At 40.4% G+C, this 22,479-nt stretch overlaps 1 protein-coding gene across 1 annotated transcript in view; it reads left to right on the top strand.

The window, feature by feature from the left end:
* The window catches only part of MED13L (mediator complex subunit 13L), an 87,459-nt gene that overhangs the window by 31,131 nt on the left and 33,849 nt on the right, over window positions 1–22,479 (top strand). The window contains exons 3-5 of the mRNA XM_072148118.1: window positions 16,428–16,512; window positions 17,826–17,909; window positions 21,342–21,487. Of these exons, the coding sequence (XP_072004219.1) occupies window positions 16,428–16,512; window positions 17,826–17,909; window positions 21,342–21,487 (315 nt within the window). The remainder of the gene's footprint in view (window positions 1–16,427; window positions 16,513–17,825; window positions 17,910–21,341; window positions 21,488–22,479) is intronic.

The following is a 22,479-nucleotide window of genomic DNA, read 5'->3' as shown; positions in this document are numbered from 1 at the left end:
TCAACCTGCTGCATTTTTTTTCTAAATCTATCTATTCATTGTAGAAAAGCTACAGGGAACATGCGTTACCTTCAAATGGGTTTACTAACCTTATACACAGAATAGGGCATAACAATCTAACTAGTGATGGTGCATTACTAGAATGGTGGTCAATGGAATAAGGTTGAACATGTGTCCTACTCCTCTATTCACTATTACAATGGTGTCAGAATTGCACAACACAGGGCTTGGCTTTGTCTGGCAATTCCATAGTTGGTGAACTGGAGTATTGGCAATAGTTGGGCAATTGCTTGTAAACTGCAGGGGCCCATAACAGGAACCGATAATATTGTGATCCCTAGACACAGTTAATACAATCCATTTAAAGGGGCTGTTTAAAATAAAATCTCCTCATCAGTGTCTAGGGTTTAGAATTTTTAGTATTTATATAATAAAGTTTTGAATGTTTACCCCTAAGGACTGTCCCCCTATTTTATAGCGTTTGTCTTTAACCCCACATTTTTGGGATAAATTACATACATTATTTGTTTTGGTTCCATAGATTAAATTATTTTTATTTCTCTATATATTGCGTCCAAAAGTGTTTTGTCAAGAAAGTGATAAAGGTAGATCTGTGCCAATTTGGCATGAGCTGTACAGAAATCCTGACTTTTTTGTATACATTTGCACTTATTCTTGAAGGCCGCAAAGCAGCATTCCACCCTTTTTATGCAATTTCTGGTAGCACAGCAATGGGTACAGTCTGGGACCTTACTTTTCACTCTTAAAGCTCTTCTGACTCTGCACACTTTCAATTTTGTTTTTGATTTGTGCATAATAGAGGAGATTTATCAAAACTGTTCTAGTTGCCCATGGCAACCAATCAGAGTTCCACTTTCATTTTCCCACACCTGTTTTATAAAATTAAAGCAGTTTTGCTCTGACACTTCTGACGAATCTCCCAACTAATGTATCCTGCTCCATCTGAGATTCAAGAATCAGGTGTTAATGCAAACATACTTTTCCATTGACTTTTCATTAATACTTTCTCTTATAGAGTAGGACTATGAGTCTCAATGGCTACAGATTGGCTTATTCTGGTGGCATGTGTGAAGTGATTAGCAATGTCTTCATATCAGGGAAGTGACAGGAATAGGTTGGAATTTGTGAGGAGTGGGTGGGGAGACAGCTGAACAAGCCAAGGAAGAATTCCTAAATAAGACAATACATGTCGCTGCTGTCGGCCAGCTGTCCTGTCTTACACTGCACTCATGGGCAACAATACTCTTATTCTTACAAAACGTCATATACATGTTTCCCTTCTCTGGGGATATCCAGGAAGAAAGAGCAAGGCTCAAGAAGTGTGATTATCCAGTATATACCTGCACAGGGTCAAGCAGTTTTCCAAAATCTAGTAATGTTTCCCCATGTAACATTGTAAGAGTAACAACAAGTGATGTTCTTCTGTAGCAGGAATATTGGCTGTATTACGGTATGTTACAGAGAAGACTCTTATTACTTTAACCCCTTAAGGACACAGCTCATTTTCAACCTTTAGGACAAAGCCGATTTTTCAAATCTCCCTGTTACGATATGCAGTTTGTAATGCAACTTTGTAACGCTTTCTTACCAAGTTTATTTTCAAACTTTTTAGTTCATGTTGTACTTCACATTAAAGGGGTTGCAAACTATCCGCAAATAATTATGGTTTGTGTAAGGAAAAGTTATATAATTTTCCTATATAGTTTCTGTATAAAATCCTCACTTTTTTCAAGATCTCTGCTTGCTGTTTTTCTATAGGAAGCGTCTGTTTACTTCCACTTAAAAATGGAAAACTGGTAAAAATGTTGAGAAATTTGACATTTCTGATTTCTAAATGTTATGCTCATCATACAATTAGTCTAACTGCCCAAATTGGTTGTTACCTAACATTAACCAAGTGTCTACTTCATGCTGACATTTTTTATGTTATTCTATTAGGACGCTAGGAGGCTTACAGTTCGAACAGCAATTTTCCAAATTGTAGGCTACATTCACACAATTTATGCCCCCCATATCATAGTGCGGCAGGCATACATCGGCGCAGGGGATAAACGCTCCTCACTCCCGCCCCGCTCCATAGGAATATACAGTGCACGGCGCAGTATTCCGTAGAAAGATAGGACATGTACCGCTCCCGTACGGCGCCGTGAGGCCATAGAAGTGTATGGGGGACGTATATACACCGTCCGAATGGGTCAGAATGGTTATGGCGAATATAGAAATATATATATTATAATATATTATATTATATTATATTTTTGTCTGACTTGTTCTACAGAATAAAAACTAATTTGGTGAGAAATATCCCTTGATTTTGTATTGCTGTCTACTAGCTGGCGTAACAATTTTATCATTTTATTTATTACGCTGTTTTAGGACTTATTTTTTTGTGGGTTGAGTTGTACTTTTTATTGGTATCGTGCAGGGGTAAATGTGACTTTTTGATCACTTTTTATGGGTTTTTTTTCTTTGGCTAGGCAAAAATCCTAATGTGTGGTGTTGGTTCAGTACTGTTTATTTTTTTTATTTTTTGTTTTGTCCATGTCTTGGACTTGAACTAGTGATTTGATCGCTTATTCAAATTAGCACACTGCCATACTGATGTATGTCAGTGAATTATACCAGTCAAAATTCATAGACTGACATCTGCAATGCTGGGTTCGACAGGCAGTCATGTAAAGCACCCCTGGGGGCCTTTGTTGGAGATTATCGGCACCCCCATACTCGCGATCGGCAGGCGGAGTGCTGGGTGACACCTTTTTTTTGACAGCGCCAAAAGGATTATAGAGCCGGCCACCTGCTTGGATCGCACAGCCTCCGCTTCTGAGCTTGTGCAATCCCCCATATGACGTTGATGGCTTCAGATGGAATGAAAGACATTGTCCCAGCATCATTACGTTATCGAGCTTTAGAGCTTTGGGAAGACAGGGTATTGCAGTATTAGAGAGATACTTTTCTCTCCATTCGAAGTATATTTCTTGAAGATTCTACATCAATCCCTAGAACAGAAGGTGGATCCCTCTGTAAGGATGCTTTGTATTATGCAGAACACAGTGATTTTCTGCTTCATGTTTTCAGGGTTGTCTCCTGGCAATATCCATATATGCACAGTTACTTTAATGGAACTGAGAACACCCCAAGTTCTCTCTATAACCATATATCGGTGCTTTGGTCTCATGTAGGCTATTATGGCCTCTGTTAAATGAATGCCCTGATTTACAGTAACCAGCAGCATAAAATGTTGGATGCAACTACTTCTGCGTTTTCAGTAGGGTATTAACTGATGCAGAAAGGAGGGTATGTTGCTTTTCGTCTCTCAGTAAAATAATCTATGGAAAGGTTTAGTGTACTTGTTCATGGACCTTCTGACTTGTCACAATAAACCCCATGAGAAGGATCCATGTGGTTGAAACAAAAGTGAAGCAGGGAGGGGAGGCCAGAAACAATATGGTGCACGGCACCATATTATCCACTTTGTGGTTCCAGTAGGTGTAGTGTGATGGGAAGGTTTCTATCTCGCTGTATTCTTGTACCTGAGACAATATTGTGTATGAAGAAACGCGGTTTTATTTTTTCTTTGATTTATTAAACACTTAATTTTCTGCCACTATAGTAGTCAGCCCTATTTATATGTTTCCCTACCAAGTATGTATGGTTTCTCTGGATAATATTGGATTATTTCCTCTGTTATACTTCCATAGTTATCATACACCATTCCTTCAGGTGAAATCGTAGTAATTGATGCCATATAAAGAAGGGGGAGAATAGATCTTTATAATGTTCCATATCAGTGCTTTATACATGTAACTGCACACCTACCTGCCTCTTTCCTGCGACAGACCTGATCAGATTGTTACTGTCCTGTCTCCTTGCCAAATTTAGTAAAGCCCCAGTGAGCTATTTAGAGTGGCTGTATCTGACTGCTAGACAGGCTTCAGATTACCCTGAAAGTCCACAAGTGCCCAGCACAATATCCTTTCTGCAGTTCATCCAAATATGGCATTTCACCACTGTTGGTTATGGATCAGTGAGCCAATCTTCAGTAATTCATCATTAGTTCAAGTTAGTAACCATAAATGAAATCCATGTTAGGTCTATTATATGCCGGAATATCCGTCATACTAGATTACAGTGATAAAAGTGATAAAAGTTTTGGGTGTAAACTGCTTTGTTTCTGCTGGAAATCTGCACAAAGACGCCAATACTGAAAATCTTTTTACTTAGCATATGGGCTGTACATTTCCTGCTGACGTTATACTTTTATCGCCAAAGCAAATATGTGCAGCGTGGGACTGACCTACAGAGTATGGATGCAGGTTTTCTGTCATGTTTCCAAAAAGGACTGTGGAGACGGAGTCGGTACCATTTTGGTGGTTCTGAAGTTGGAGCTTTGGCTAACCGACTCCAAAGACCTGGAAAGTGGTATCCACTTGTATTTCATGCAAGCTGCATTAGGTTTTTCCGGTGAGTTAGGTGCGAGCACACTTGGTGCTTGCGTTGCGTTGTGTACACAAGCGCCTGGGGGCGGGGCTAGGCCAGATTTCCAATGAAACGCATGCAATCCGTAACCAGCAACACATGTGATTGGGCCGAGGCCCATCCCCCGACACTTGGGTTGTGCAACATAAGCGCCACATGTGACTGCACCCTGATTGTTGTCACGTGCACTTGGCTTTATGAAAAGTGATATATGCATATTGTGTTATGTTTTGTTACTGTAGTAATCTGCTAATTGCCATCCTTTTTCAGTCTTCTACTTTATATTACCTCATTTTGTCACAAAATAAATGAGAATAGACTGTGTGTATATTATTTTTTCGATCCCTGGGGAAAGCTATGGCAGTGGGCCTTTTTTTCACCTTTATTTTTATGAAAGTAGAATACCACTGACGCAAGGAGCCGGAAAAGTGGGTGTACCGTATATACTCGTGTATAAGCCGAGATTTTCAGCACAAAAAATGTGCTGAAAAACCTCGCCTCGGCTTATACACGAGTCAATGATAAAAATAAATACATTAATACTCACCCTCCGGTGTCCCCGATGTTCCTTGCGGCTCCCGATCCCTGTTGCGGCTCCCGGCGGTTTCAGTGGCCGGGAGATTGTGCTGGCCGTCGCATACTGTGATGCGACGCTGTCGCCGCGGATGACGTCATCAGCGGCGACAGCGCGGCATCACAGTGTGCGTCGGCCAGCGCGATCTCCCGGCCAGAGAAGAGTGAAGAAGCCTCCGGGAGCCGCGATGGGGATTGGAAGCCGCCGGGAGCCGCGACGAACATCGGGACAACGGAGGGCAGACTGTATACTGATGGGGGATGTGCTGTGTACTACTGGGGGATGTGCTGTGTACTACTGGGGGATGTGCTGTGTACTACTGGGGGATGTGCTGTGTACTACTGGGGGATGTGCTGTGTACTACTGGGGGATGTGCTGTGTACTACTGGGGGATGTGCTGTGTACTACTGGGGGCAGACTGTATACTGATGGGGGATGTGCTGTGTACTACTGGGGGATGTGCTGTGTACTACTGGGGGATGTGCTGTGTACTACTGGGGGATGTGCTGTGTACTACTGGGGGATGTGCTGTGTACTACTGGGGGATGTGCTGTGTACTACTGGGGGATGTGCTGTGTACTACTGGGGGATGTGCTGTGTACTACTGGGGGCAGACTGTATACTGATGGGGGATGTGCTGTGTACTACTGGGGGATGGCTGGCTGTATACTACACCCTCGGCTTATACTCGAGTCAATAGGTTTTCCCAGTTTTCGGTGGTAAAATTAGGGGTCTCGGCTTATACTCGGGTTGGCTTATACTCGAGTATATACGGTAATTGATTTTAGCAATGTAAATGTGTGTGTATTTGATGTAGAACAGTGTGTGGCTTGAGGGACTCCCAAGTTTAATGATTTTAATATACTTGGAAATGGGAAGGAAATTTCACATATATAGAAACATAAGAGATAAATAATGTCCCGAGTTCATGTAGTGAGTAGCCACTAGCTATGTAGTGTAATATGGCTACATGCAGGTGATGGAGCTTGATAGGTTCCCGTCATGGGGTCCAGTCAGGCCATAAGGGCAGTCCTAGGGTTAATGAGAAATCTTGGGGGGAGGGGGATTTTTATCATTGAGCCTGCTTCTTGCACCAGTTTTTTTAGATGATCTTAGACGCTTTTTGTCAGATTTTATCATGATCACTTTAATTGCTTGATTAAATGTGTTTTGCCCAAATTGGCTGTTGAGATAATTTTGAGACATTTTTACAAGTGAGCTTCTTTGAGCTTCCACTTGGCAGGGCTGGGGTTAAGCTCTCCTCTCTCTGCAGCGCAGAGGCTTCTATACCATATAACTCATGGGTTTTATTTCTGTTCTTTACACTCAGTGACATATGCACAGCAGGTGCTGGGACGGCCTACAGTTGCTGCGCTAGACACTTGTTCTACCTTTTTAGGTTTTCCATGTTTAACAAGCAGGTTTTTGGCTACCGTAAGGGTGCAGGACAGTTACATAGTGGTAGTGTGTTTGTGCCCCCTCCCATGTTATACAGAGACAGAACATGTTATTATTCAGCTTTTTTTTTTTTTGTTTATTTTGTTTACTAAACTAATAGACAGTGCAATAGTTTTCTTTTGGTAATCCAGTAATTATATTGATTTAACCTCTTAATGATAAGACAGTTTCATTGTAAATTTCATTTTCTTGCATTTTTGTAACCATGTTCTTTTACTATTTAAATGTAATTAATAAAAGCTCTACTGGTTAATATACCATCATCAGCAGCTCTTTGGGTGTAGGCCAACGGTTTCATGTTAGCCTATACCTGATTTTTTAAGGGACTATTCTGGAATTATACTCGAGAGCTGGATTTACAATTTGGCCATTTTGTGGATGCAGTAACAAAACGCAATTTCATGTAGCTAAAGCAGCGAGTGTCATAGTGTAATGCAAGGTTGTATCCAAATGTCATGTGAACATTGTATTTTCTATTCAGTCCTGCATTCTCCATTGCAAAAAGTATGATCCTTGCAAGTGACTGGAAAGCTCAGCTCTATTGTTGTATAGGGAATCCGCTATTTCATTGTTGCACTGCATAGTTAAAAGAAAACTCGCAGCATGAATTTAGATGCAGTTTTTGAGCTTATTGAGGAGATCTTGCTTAGTACTAGACATTGTAGTGGCTTTTGGTCACAAGCAAGTCACGGTGGATGAACCTGCGGCAGCTGTGCTTTTGTCATTAGGGTGTTCTGATGGTTATTTGTTTTTTTTTTTTTTGTTTTTTTTTTCTCTAATAAAGTTGTCTACTTTTGTATTTTTATTATTCCCTTCCCTATGTACATTCCCAGCCACAAGTAGTGCAAAAGTTTCAGCATGTCCAGTCTCTCATTACAAGGAATCATGGGTCAATATTAAGAGAGGGATATAGCAAGAACTCCCAGCATGCCCAGGTTATTTTTATAGGATATTGTAGTAGATTTCATTGAGTATGTACAAAAATAGATTATCAGGATATATATAGTGAATATTTCATGGAGAAATCTCAGCACTGTTTTTTTCTTTTTTTAAAGACCACATGGAATACACTATATCGTAAATATATACAGTCTCTTATTTCATTAGGCTTCTCTTTCCCTCTCCTTCCATGTGTTTGGCTAGGAAAAAAAATAAAATTCAGCCTTAAAATATTGAAAATTTTATATGAATTTATAGCTCTATATGATGAAATGAATGTTTTGTATTTGTTTTAGAGGGGTAGAACGTCCCCTGATAGCGATGGAGAAACTGTGTACATTCTGCAGTGTTAATCTGCGATTCACCACAAGACCAGCCATTAATACTTTGTGCTTTCTTCTGGAAAGTCTGCATATAAATTCCTGCAGACACCTGCCCTGGAAAGTGCACCTGTACCCCGATATATTCTGTTTTATGTGGTAGATGTACTATGTTGTGGGGGTAAACACAGACTTGCACCCAGGCGAGGATAAAAAGTGAGGGAATACTCAGGGCGAGCTTTTGTTCTTTTTTTATTCAAGGACAGAGAAAGATCAAAGGAATGAGAATGGAGAGGGGGAAGTGACAGAAAAATGCAGACATCCCAAGGGAGGGAAGGGCATAACAAAGTAATAAATTATATGCAGAGCTGGCTGAATTGGAAGCAGACCTGCTCAGATGCACAGGCAGCAGCACGTATAAGGATAGCCACCTTCCTGCACTGTATATCAGACAATATTCTAATACTAATAAAAGAATGACAAACATGGCACCCAAGAGGACATTTATCTTTTCTGTATCCTCCTGGCTAGAATGGCTGCACATTCCTTACATTTTGTGACCATTACCATACAATTTTCTATAGTGTGACTTTTGTATCCACCATATACAAACTTAGCTCTGTTTGGGGCTGCCTTGCTATGGATGTGGTCCTAATCTTGCCTCACTTCTCATTTGGCAGGAAAAAGGATTTTTAAAATATCCTTTACTGATAAAATGGAGGTCACACTGGTACAACATACTGATAACCTGACACTTGCTATTGTCCTTACTAATGGTTAGTGTTCTGATGGATAAGGTGTGCCCATAATAATACAGCAATAACCAAAGTGTTGCTGGCACCAGTGTTTATATAGAGCTAGTTCAGGACACGTTACAAGTGTTCATTGTGTTTTAGCAACTGCAATGTAACCTCAGCAAGTGATCAAAGCTGAGGCCTTTGCAATGTGTCAAAAACCCAACAAAAAAACCTGAACGCATCGTGTGAACGCAGCCTCACACTGCATGTTTGTAAAAGATTTCCCCGCAGTCATCTGATAATCTGCATCCCCCACCTCCAAAGTCTGATCCATTAAACCGCTGTTTACCTTAAGAATCGAAAACCCAACTGTTTAAAAAGCGTCTGTGAAAGAGGTGGGTCTGATAATACACATCTTTCCAGGAACACCTCACAGATAAATAACGTTTGGGTGGAATTTTAGCCAGTTTTTTTATGTCTAAACTTGGATACAGATTGCCATGGTTACTCAATATGTCTCAATAATTCCCACACACAGGAAACCACGGACACTTGAAAATAAACTATGCAACAAGTCCTGTCTGTGCCATTTCATTGTATTTGAGTATTTGAATGTCAGTAATATTACTGTTGGAGGCGCTCTAGTGCTGCCATCACCAGAGAAGAGCAGCATTACTCTGACCCATGATGTCGGGATGGATGCATCACTGCTTCTAGTTGACCCCCAGTAATATATGTGTGTGTGTAGCATATTTCCCTCCCTTGTACTGCCGGGGACTAATGATGGCTGCAAGTTTAGCATTTCTACACAGGATATGATGCATATGTAGGCATGTAAATGAGAATCTCATGTATGTAGTTCAGTGATTTTCTGCATAGGAAAGTCTACTCTTAAGCACCCAGCTTTCCCATTTTCTTTTTTCCTCTCGCTCTCTCTAAGAAACACAGATTTTTGGCATGTTCTACTATTGAAACTTTGTAGAAGTGCTATCTTTACAGATGTTCTTGAATGAAGAGGAGATGCCTGCTTGGGCTGTAGAGGAAATAGATGATGTAAAACCACCAGGTTTTGGTGCCTTAAATGGTCGTGGGATCTTGTTGCTTTTCATAGAACACTGTGCACACTGCACAAGGTATAGCGTTGAAAATCCGTTCTGTTCTGTCTTGTCTTAGAGCTGCTCCTGTGCACAGCACAGATCTGGATGTGGTGAGCGCATAGTGTGACACTAAATGAGCCTCCTGGAAGCTGCTGTAGTAAAGTCACCCATTAGTCACACCTTGACTGCCAGCTGCTGGCCAAATGGGATGGAGTAGAATGAGGAAGATTTTGTTGTGATCACTGACCTGAATTTAAAGGTCCCTCTCCCTTTGGGGTCCTCCATCACATCCAGTTTTGTCCTGTGGCCTGTGTGCATTTGGTTTCAAGAAGTTGTCAGTTTTTTTTCTCTCTTCAATTTTTATTGTGCAAAGTTTTTGGTGTGTAGTATGTATGTATTGCTCCATAGCATCTGCTTCATCTACAATGTTCTCTGCATCATTTGTCCTGACATTGTTTAGCTTGCACTTGTATAATTGGGATGTTGTTGGTAAAGCATATGAAATGAAAAATAATGCATAAGCACATCTAAATGTTGTATTTGATATTATTCCTCCATATATACAGATGCCACGAATATACAGATTATGACAGGGGCACCTAGCAACAGAATTTTGGTGTTATAGTAATATATACTTTCATATATCAGGATTGTGTTTCTAGGTGACATGGAACCAGGGATATCTTCTCTTGGGGTACATTCATACAACTGTATGCCCACCTGGCCTCAGCCGGGCAAGCATACAGCTGTGCGCTGGAAAGTAGGAGGAGATGACCCCCCCCCCCCCCATCCATAAAGAACGGCAACGCACACACTGGGAAAGATGGAGCATGCTCTATTTTTTCCCTGTGTACGACGCGGAAATTGCAGTCTATTGCAGGCCGCCATTGTAGTCTATGGGGACGTATATATGTGACTGCTTATACATCAAGCCCCCCACGACTGAATGCACCCTTAAAGTTGCTGATCTTAATTCCTGACTGAAACTTTAACAGGTGATAACTACAGTTCTGTTTCAGCTTTTATATATTTAATATAGTATATTGAAGGGGATATTCTTCTTTTTAAAAGGATACCAGAATTGTGTTTCTAGGTGCCACACTTGAGATCATTTTAGTTTTAGCAGGATGAAGTATTCCACATCATTACTCATCTTCATGTAAATCACTTCTTTTTATTATGATAAATAAAATTTACATCAACAACTTGTTAGGTTTTCCAAGTGCATTTCAAACACCACACTTGAGTCTTTGCACCCTGTGTCTCCTTTCTATCTTTGATTCAGCGAATCCATCCATACCAGATCTTCTACATTTCAGTTCATATCACTGTTTGAAGTGAGTCCATAAATCATACACATACAAAAGGACATGCACCCTCTGCTTCTGAACCTGGAAAATGGTGATGGATTAACACATATTTATAACATATTTTGGTAAATGTTTATAAAATTTTACTACTCATTAAAACCTTTTTTAATGGGGGAAAAGTTATTTGAACCCCTTCAACTCAAGGCCCTTTTTCAATTTAGTGCTTTCATTCTTCACTTCCTACATTCAAAAATCTATAACTTTTTTTTATTTTTCTATGTATAGAGCTGTATTAGTGCTTGTTTTCTGTGTAACAAGTTATACATCTTAGTGATGATATTTAATATTCCATAATGTTCACTGTGTGCCCCAAATGACATGTCGGGTCGGTAAGATCGCAGGGGTACTAAATTTATAAAGGTTTTATTGTGTTTTATTGCATTTAAAAAAAAAACAAAAACCCTCAAACCTGTACAAAGAAAAATCATTTCGCCTTCGTCTGACGCTAATAACTTTTTCATTCTTCATTGCACCAAGCTGTGTGAGATGAGATGACGTTTGATCGGATATTTTGGGACACAGCGATACCTCACATGTTTATGAATTGTTCAAAAAATACTGTTTATATTTATATCAATTCTTGATTCTTACTATTTTTCAGACCCTTTAGGGTACAGTAAAGCAGGATTGTTGAATCCTGAAAAGTAACTTTTAATATTTATAATATAAAATTATCATTTAAAGAATGAAAAAGCATCCAGCCGATTGATGCCACCCAGCAAACAATGGCTACACCAATATACTTGCAGCCATATAGTAACACGAATAGGCCCACAGGTATTCATAGAGTTCATGGCACTTTGGTCTGAAGCAATCAACATATATGTGTATTATCATCCATCTATTATGAACATGCAGAAACACACAATGTAGGTAGGTGTAATTACATGAAGTATAAATAGTTTGTAGACTGTATCATTTTTTACTATTTGATATGCTATTTCATCAATCTCACCAGATCCTGCAGTATGAATTGCCTCAGTCCAGGAAAGGGGAGTAAAACGGTGTGAGGTCCTGATGTGTAGATACCTACTGAGCACATGTTTATGCTGTACCTGGCCCCCAACAATTGCTCCTGCCCTTGCTTGGGCAGTCCCAGACTTATCCTCACGACTGCACTGTTCCTGAGTAACAGAGGGCATGGGTATGTTTCCTCCCTAATAGTGCCCTATCCCAACACATTGCCCCATCCCCCCTATTTGCGGGGTTCATCAGGGGATGTAACGATGGTTGCCAAAATCCAAGTGTTCCAATCTCTCAGCATTCTCAGGGAGGGGGCTATTATTTCAGACAGTGGCCTCTCCTCACTCCAACCTGGCCGTATCGGCATGCGGGTTCTATTGCTGAAGTGCGTCACCTTAGGGTACTTTAACACCAGGTTTCTGATTTATATACTGTAGTATGGCATTAAATAGGGAAGTTGCTGACCTTTCGGGTGTTTGCTGCACTATGCCGCAAACACCCGCCTTGTATGGAGAGGACTCAGCCTGTGGGCCCTCTATACACACCCACAGCTAATGTGTAATGTAAAATTGTCACACGTTGGTAAAGGAATTTATAGAAGTGTTTTTTTCAATGTAGTTTTTTTGTCTAATTCTATATAAAAGTGTTGTTAATAGAAGAGAATGACTAGAGTTTTGCATGAGATGAAAAAAAAAAGTTATGATATATGATGTGGTTCTCAAGATATTGTCATTTATAGAAGAACAGAACTGCAAACATTGGCCTGGACATTCAGGCACCAATGACCCTGGTTATGCACATGAAGGCCTTACGAAGATTAAAAGGTGGAGGTCCACAAAGTAATTACCGGTAGTATGTCAGGGCAAACAAAGCCCAACCTAGGAGATGGTTACTGTTGTGTCTCAACCTGCAGAAGAAAAGTAGCAGTCTTCAGTATGTGATTGGCTTCCACACCCGCTGTTACAGAAGCTCCAGATGCCTAAACAACCTAAACAGTGGACGATTTACTGTATAGCAGCTGAGCCTGGGGGTGCACATTGGGTCCCAAATGCTGCTGTTGCTGGGTCACATCCGTAACTAGAACAAGATCAGAATGTAGAACCTCTATTCATTTAAATACTCCCTAACGCTAACCACATTTTTAATAAGATTTTGTCCATTTTTAAGCTGCAGTACACAGGCTTGGGTGCCTGCACGCTGCCAAGATCTGTTTCTGATTTTGTGTGTGTGATCAAAAAACTAGTACTACTAATAAGAATTCTTTATTTATATAGCACATACAGATTATGCACCGATGCACAGAGCTTGCCAGATCAGTCAACTAAACGCACCTTGTCAAAATTGTGTGTTATTATAAAGTTACTCTCCACATTTGTTCACTTGCATCAGAGGATTTAATATACCAGGTGCCATCCTCTGTATTCCCACTACAGCAACAGCACTTGTTTTTACTGATGTCCATGTCAGCTTCTTGAGGTTATTCAGACTGGTCACATGTGCATGAATGTTGTTAGTGTGACATCCCTTTCTTTACAAGATATATCACCGACACATTCACTTCACTGGATCCATGTACATGATTATTTTCGCATCCGTGTGAAGGTTGTAGAAAACTCACTCAGCAGGTGTTATTCCTGCCCATGTTTGTGGCCATGTTTGTGAAAATATGGACTCCACACATTTATACATAATATGGGATCCTCAGAAGATGGGCGGTATTTGCAGACATGACTCTTCTGCATATTACATACTGATGACATATAGACCACAAAAATGGAGCACAGATTTGTTTGCAGTGGGAGAACCGCACATGTTGGTGTGCAGGTAGCCTGAGGGAATCACAATGTTTACTCCTATAGGTCTATGTACACATTGACAGTACAAAGACCAAAAATATTCCAGTCTGAATTCTGCCCATGATGATTGATTGGCAACGTGATATGGATTGGCTCTGTCTGTAGCATGTGATGTATATAATGGTGTTACTCTCATGACTGGCAAGGCTGCAGGTATTGGAGAAATGCGGCTGGACAGATGAATGGAATGAGGTTTTTCCATGGCTCGGGAGTTGGTTGTGCTGTCATTCGTCATATAAAGAGACAAGGGTAGAACCAGGCCGAGCTTAGATCCCCTCCCTCTTTCCCTCCTCCCTCCCTCTGTCTTTTATCCTGTACTTTCCTCTCTGCGTAGTCTCTGGCCCCGCACTTCCCTCCCCCTTGTGTCTGTGAGTGATGAGGCCAGGCACACATCCAAGTCCCCCATTAGCAGCTCCCTGCTCTGTTGTGGATGGAACATGTGCTGCAGCAGCTTCTCACCAATTGGTTACAGAGAGGCACATAAAACACAGCAGTGCTGAGCAGGGAGCATTACCTCCCCTGCTTAACCACTTCACTGCTGCTCCACAAGACATAATACCTTACCACATTATTTCTATAAAGTCATCCTGAGCAGTATCATTGTACTCTGGCTTATCCTAGCAGGTCTGCCTGGATAGGGTAGTTTGGCTGTAGTGCTTGTTGACGCGTAGCACCTAGAATGGGAAGATTTTGCACTGACTTTGCATTTTTATTGTCTCTGTGTCAATTTTTTCCACATCATCCAGCCATTTATATTTGGCCTGACATACACCTTGTAGCATCAGATTCTATACTGTGGAAGTGGGATATAGCAGCAGGAACCTATCATGTAGACTACTATACATATCTGACACGTTTTCATATGTTTGTTTATTTGGTGAACTATAATTCCATAAACGTCAACCTTCAGAATAATGTGAGTTTCTACTTATAATAAACGGAATATATTGAGCTCCGCTTTATGGCATCTCATTGGCATTTGGCAGTCTTTAAAGGGATTGTTAAGGATTCTCCAAAATACAGACTACTTTAATATCCCCATTGAGTGGCAGATGATTGATTGTTACTTTTTATCATAATGCCTAACCTCTGGTTTATGACATATTTTTTATCATATTGCCTAACCTGAGACCCTGGATTTGGCTTGTACTGTATCTGCAGCATTGTAATGATTTTATCTGGTCTGTTTTGAAAATGTCATTCTGGTCACTGCATTACATTACACATTTATTGACACTGATAAATCCACGACATACCTCTTAAAGCTAAAGTGGATGAACACTGTCCTTGAGAGTTTGATCTTTGGATAACCTATGTCATCTATTACGTTACGTGGGTGTTTGGAGAAGGTTCAGCTCCTGATCTCCACCAGCCATACAGGACAGGTGTCTTCTGTATTATACAGCAGACATCTGCCACCAAAACCATTGATTGGTGCTGGAAACGGCCCATAACCTGTTCACATGCTGGTGTCAATTTCCTGGGCTGATTTATCAAGTTCTATGGATAGTTTTCTAGACATGTGGTATACAGATAAAGTGTAGATAAGTTTTGACATTACTTATTGTCACTAGTGGAGGCTTTGATGAGGGTTTCAGTAAAAGAGTAATCGTCTTTTGTAATCTGGTCTGGTCCGTAATATATATGAGGTGACTGCTGTATAGAAAACTCCTATATAATTACCAACTGGCAGTCTATTATCAAGTGAGAATTTCAGGTTTGAGTACTTTTTTCTTAAATATAGTAAAAATTTCAAAAAATCTGAATTGCTGAAAAAAAATATATTTTTTTTTTCCCCCTTGCGTAAGACTTGATGGGGTATTCTCGTCTTCGCTTTCACATTTTAATTCAAATTGATTGCACAGAGAGACAAAGAGTTACTGCATGTCCCACAGCCATTCTAATGAATGCCGAATCCAGGTGATTGTGCAGGCTTCAATAGGACATGTCTGGCCACTGCGATGGAGGTGCAGGGGTGGTCGTATCCAAGGACAGCCATCTTGTTTTTAAGGGATAATAGGAGTACATTTATAGGAAACTATCTTCAGGCAGGTGCATTTTTTTTTTTTTTTATAAAATCCAGTTGAAAAAATGTTTGTATATGTGATTAAATGTGAATAATGAGTTGGAATAACCCATTAACTGTATACCAGTCCCAAATGATGGAAAGGAGTGATCGTGTGGCATAGTAAACCCTTTTTAAGAAAGCCAGTCCTTTTTTCACACTGGGTTTCCTGTGCCAGTTTTTATCATCTCCAGCCTTGTGACTCTAGATATTGATGATGCGGCAGTAAATCTTCTTCTCTGGTTTCTATGGAGTGTCAGCCTCTCCTCTTTCTGCGTGCAATGCCTCTGCTCAGGCTGCCCCAGCTGGAGCATTGTGAGAACTGCTTCCTGTTTTAGTTTTTTTTTTTTTAATTTTATGCGTGTGTACATAACACCTACCAATCGTATAGCTATGCTCAGTTTTTTATCTTGGAGATATATCCAATCTATATATATTTCTGCTATGTGATGCACACATGAAGTCCATACATGTTTTCTATACTGTGTTTCAACTTGTCCTGTTTTTATCCAACTAAATATATACTTCTGTCTTGTTTTTCTTTTTAGTGCAAGAGGAGGGCCTCTGGGACAATGGTCTTTCCTACGAGTGTCGGACGCTTCTTTTTAAGGCCATTCACAACCTGTTAGAAAGGTATGTGGTTTGTGGACTCTGTATAGGTTTGTAGAACCTAGCGTTAATACCATGGCTGCTGCTGGTGGAAACTTTTATTAAATTCTACTGCTGAGTGAAAGTGGAGTTCCCCTTTACTATTAACTGGTATAATAATACTCTGGTAATCTGTCACAATGTGTATTCTTGTTATAAAATATGCAGAAATTGCACAGGCTTTTTTTTTTTTTTTTTTGCTGTGAAAATGTTATAACCCCTTGTGCCACTTGTCGTGCATTAAACTGGAATATGTTCATGACAAATCTTTTCACGTCATATTCCGCATTGAAAGGTGGATCCAGGAGGTTGATACTGTTTACCACCCAGAAGCCCTGTCCTGTAGTGGTCTACAATTCTATTCTTTCTGACCTGAGAATTGGCAGGGCGTAGGCATTTTCCTCTCACCCAATCCACTTTCCAGGTCATTCCTCCATTACCTTTCCTTCTTTTTTGGTCCCCGCCCTCAGATTTTTTTTTTTGCCACTTCTCCCTTTGCGTGGCTGTAGTATACCGTCCTCCTTTCTTAACCTTTCAAGTTCCTGACCACTTTGCCTCTTGGCTTCCTTACTTTCTATACTGTGAGATTCCACCTCTTATCTTGGGCAACTTTAGCATCCTTATTAACACTCCCATCTCCCGCTTGCTTTCTCATCTTCTGTCAATAACTACCTCTCCATGATTACAAGTCTCTGCTTCTTCTACTCACAAGGAGTGAAATGTTTTTGGCTTGGCAGTATTTAATTTTACTAATTCTTTCACGCTCATTTAGCATACAGCAACACATACAGCAACCCATGGGTCAATGATACTCAGCATCTTGCAGAAACCTTGTTCTCATCACTGTCGCACATCTTCTCTTTCTCTTGTCCTAACATCGCTACTAACCATTATAATCATGTTTTCAAAAGTGTCCTGGATGAGGTAACACTCCCCTTCATCCAAACTTTTCTGTACAGAGGTAATCTTGGTACATACATCCAAACTAGTTTCCTTCGGCAGCGCTTTTGGTTCACAGAAAATCGTCCACATTAGCAGAAATGTGCCCTTCACCTCAACAAACGGGTCTATTTCATCAATCTTATCTCTTTTCTAACAATCCAAAATACTCTTCAATCCTTACAAATGCCCAAGGTACAGCCGCCTGGCACAGGCCATGGGAAGAGCTTTTTGTTACTGTATAGTTTCTTATTTTATGGGAATCCAATGGTGTGTAAAGTTTTGCAGAATATGATGGGTCTGTATAAATAAAGGCATATTATCAATATTAAAAATGAACGCATTTTTCTACCCCCTAGGTGTTTGCTTGATAAAAGTTTTGTGAGAATTGGAAAATGGTTTGTGAAGCCCAGTGAAAGAGAAGAAAAATCTGGCTCAAAGAGGTAACGCTTTTTATTACTTTTGGTGCTGGGTGTGATTTAATGGAAACGCATATGTGATCGGGCCGGGTGTTTCACATTGCGTTTGTGAACGCAATACAAATGCCACGTGTGAATGGGAAAAAAAAAAAAAAACAGCCAGCACACAGAAAAATTAGATGAAGTATACCAAACCACACGGACAAGCCGTAAAGCAGGCTAAGTGCACCAAACTACAGGTACACCTACAAACAGTTTTGAAAAAAAAAAAATATATATATATATTTATTTATATCAGGCGCAAAAAAACCCCTATGTGCACCGTGCAAAAAGACACCACAAACGCACCTAGCTTGCCTAGCACCCTAACTACCGCTAAAAATACTGTGCAGCGCTATTCACACGGCGCTCTGAAATGTGCATTTAGTGCAGAACACTGCTAACATGGTCACTGAAAAATGTGTTTGGATTCAGAGGGAGATAAGAAAAACGGAGGACAAGTGTGATCACGCAAGGTGATCACACAGGGGAATACGCAGGAGGCAACAGATGGGGTTCAGACGAAGTAATAGTGATTTTGGTGTAACAGTTACGCTCAGCTCCCCTCGCTAGCAAAACCAAATCAAAATGGTACTAAAACCATGTTTTTCAGTCCCAAAACGCTGCAATTGGGCTGTCAAACTTGACTGGTGAATTGCAAAGATCAGTGCGTGGGGCCGTTCCAATTGGCCGGTTGACATCAGTTGGAGGCTCTCCTGCCTCCGTCACCCGAGTTCCATCCCAATATCACAATGTCATGTGACACAGTGACACGCAATTCACCGGGTGCTCTGGTGCAAATTGCTGGAGCCATCAAATTGCAGAGCACCAAGGGGTTAAACTTCTGTAAACATTTGTGTTACAAAACTTAATGGGGGAGATGTATGAATTTGCGGGTTTTAGACCATTATTAAGCAATTTCTCAGTTTTTATAATATAATTCATTAATAAATTCAGAATTTTTATTTTTTCACAGACTAAGCAAACTACTCACATTTAATCTTCCTGTGTTAATCCCCCTGAGATGAAAAGATTAACCTCTTCACTTTCAGGTTGATCTTTGAAAATCCTAGCATACTACAGCCAGGGCAAGAGTAGATTTGCCATAGCAACATAGAAGTTTTTTTTTTTTAATCTGTCATGTATTGTATATTATTTTTTTCAGTTTTCAAATCAACTCAAAATGACCATTATAAATAAATTCCCTAGTGTTTGACGGTTGTTTTGATATATACAGGCGGTCCTCTACTTAAGGACACCCGACTTACAGACAACCCATAGTTACAGACGGACCCCTCTGCCCACTGTGACCTCTGGTGAAGCTCTCTGGATGCTTTAAAATAGTCCCAGATTGCAATAATCAGCTTAAAATTGTCTGCAATGAAGCTTTATTGATAATTCTTGGTCCTATTACAGCAAAAAAATTTGAAACTCCAATTGTCACTGGGGCAAAAAAATAAATTGTCGGGAACTACAATGATAAAATATACAGTTTCGACTTACATACAAATTCAACTTAAGAACAAACCTACAGTCCCTATCTTGTATGTAACCCGGGGACTGCCTGTAATATATATTCTCTGCCAAATCGGGCGACTATGGTGATGTTCTTTATAGTGTAAAGGGGGGTTATTTTATTGGGAAATGTTAATGTTTTAAAATATCTTTTACTATTTTGTGTTTATTTTTTAATTTCTGTGTCACCCATAAGGTCTTAAAAGTCCCTTGGGGACAATTATCACAGTTTTTTCCCCCTTCACCTGGGGTGTGGGAGCAGTAGCAGCTTGGTTCAAAGTGGTCGCTGCAGAAAGATGGAGGTGTCCAGAGGGTGGATGGGGGATGAGTTAAGACCACTTTTACATTTGTAAACAATGTTAATGGAATGTTACCACAATGTAAATGCATTGCATTAACATAAAATTTTGTAAATGTAAATACACCCAATGCAATAAGGCAAATCTCCCATCCCCATCTTGGTTATTGCACTTAAAAATGCAGTGTTAAAGCCATGTGTGAACAGCCTCAATCTGTCATCTGTTTTGTAAGAACTACAATTACGGCTGTGGTTATTGCATTTAGTGCAGTTGCAAATGTAAACCATGCAAAACATGTGCTGCTTGTTTCTGATCACAAATGTTTCAGGGGAAATGCATATGCAAACAGGCACCTCCCCATTGCGTTTCAAAACCCAACTCAAACGCCTTGTTCACACTTTGCACTTGGAAGCTGCATTAACACATTCTATTAGCATTGCATTTAGAAAAGTAATTGTTTGGATCGGCCCGGATTAATCCTTAGTCCAAAATTCATGTTACAGGACATGTTACCTACAAATAATAACTAGAGGGATGCAACCTGAGAAGTGATAGGAGAGATCCCACATATTACTACAACACAGGAGCAGAATGATAAGTTATTTCATGATGGCCGCTCCATGGGCGCGCTGCACCCAGATGTGCCTGTATACAAGGTGCTAGGAGCGTGCCGTGTATTGGTATGTCTAGAAATAGAAATCTCTCCTCATTCCATAGTCTGCTACTTTGTGTGTGTGTGTGTTTGGCGGAGCGCGTGTGTTTGCTTCCTCTGTTGTAATTATGCACCGGCTGACATGGAGACATTAGCTGTTGCTATGGCAACCTGGTTTAAGTCGACAAGTTCCTGGCATGATGTCATTAGGACAGCGTCCCCCTCCCATCCATCTCTCTGCATGTAGAGAGGGACTCTGATTATTCCAGAGGATGTCTTCTCACATGCCCTTGCTGGAATAGCACAATCCCCCAGGGGCTGGAACACACACCTTATCAGGACATGAAATCAGACATCAGGGGCTTTATTAATATCCCCCATCACTGCATAAAAATCCAGTGTTTCCAGTGCAAATTAATAAAGATCTATCTGTACTGTGATATGAAACCATAGCGTTACGTTACTGGAATACGTTGTCAAGGAGGATGAATATCTTCTCCTTTCTTATCTTACTGTGGTTCTCTATCACAATGTTTAACCCCTTCATCACCACTCATAGACTTCTTGATGAGGACCCTATCTCACGCTGGAGTGAGCGCTTTGCAGTTTAATTATTCTTGCACGGTGCCATAGCATAATCCCAGAGGACTTCCACATTTGATGAGGTCACAGTGTTTTTCAGGGATTGGAATGTGACTTTGGGTCCCCTCTATACAGCCCCCTGAAACTATGCAGGTTCTGGCAAGCCTTAATATCCCTACCAATCAGCAAAGCTCCTTGTGCTGAAATTAGAAGACAATTAAGATAAATCTGTAAATAGAAATTTTTAAAAAATGTATTTTAGTATGAAATGGATTGTAGTGCCCGGACTTGTGCCTCATGTGACGGAGAATCCAGTTTGTAATATACAATCCAGTTCCATAACATCAGGTTTTCTCCTTTCCCTTTTAGTGAGAACCTTTCCTGCTCCTTTACTTTTTTCCTCCATGGGGAAAGCAGTGTTTGCACAAGTGTAGAGATTGCTCAGCACCAGCCAGTGTATCTCATCAACCAGCACCATCTCCAGCTGGCGCAGACATCCCACACACCATGCCAAGGTAAGCGCCAGAACACGTACAGCACTCAATACTTTAAAAAAAAAAAGAAATGCTCAGTGTTTCTATAAATATATTTGTATATACATGTGTATAGTATTTCCTTGCCCTCACTAACCACCTTATCTCCAGTTGTGTCCAGTTTGCCTGGGTCTCTAACCCAAGTAACTCTTCCTTTTACTGCCAGCAAGCAGAGATCTTGCAATTTAAGACATAAGTGACAAAGTATGTTTGAGAATGGCGTAGTATTTTTATACAACCAGTAAAAGGATTGCGTCAACTTTTATTGTAAATCTGTTGCACAGAGTGTGATAATGGGACCCCCAATGTTCTCACTAATGAAACGTGACCGGTCTATAGCAGAAGTAGCCGTTCATAGTATTGAATGATCTGCTGCTTGATTAGTGAAAAAGTAGACACACAGGGGCACATTTACTAATAACAGGGCAGTTTGTACTATGTGTAGTTTGCCTGTGTACATTGCAGAGTGCTCCAGATTCAGGATTTCTGCCGCACGTTTTGCACATTTAACATATATATGATACGCAAAACTGTGGAATGCGACACAAATGTGGGGCAGACACTTCTTAAATTCCTGTGCAAGCAGATTGCAAAGTCAGAAAATAAATGTGCCCCACATCCTTATAATAGGTGGAGCTCCCAGCTATCAGACCTCCACTGATCAGGCGATCACCTATCCTGTGTGGAGGAAATAACCGTAAAAGTTGGTACAGCACCTTCAATTTATTGTAAAGGCTGCAAATATATTTTGTTAGGCTCAGTTAACACCTGTGTTCAACTGGTTCCATTCTCCCTTCTGTCTTGAAATATGGCAAAAAAAACCCCAGAATGTATTTTTTCAGCTATTATAATAGAATTGTAGTGGAAGGCTACCTTCATTACATGGAAGTAAATGTGAAACGGAAGGTGAACGTACACTTTGCGTTTACCTTCTGACCTTTGCTTATGTTACGTTCTTCTAAAATGGAAAGTGT

The sequence above is a fragment of the Engystomops pustulosus genome, chromosome 1 (assembly GCF_040894005.1).
Source record: "Engystomops pustulosus chromosome 1, aEngPut4.maternal, whole genome shotgun sequence".
Taxonomy (NCBI): domain Eukaryota; kingdom Metazoa; phylum Chordata; class Amphibia; order Anura; family Leptodactylidae; genus Engystomops; species Engystomops pustulosus.
This window is presented reverse-complemented; position numbering and strand designations above follow the sequence as displayed.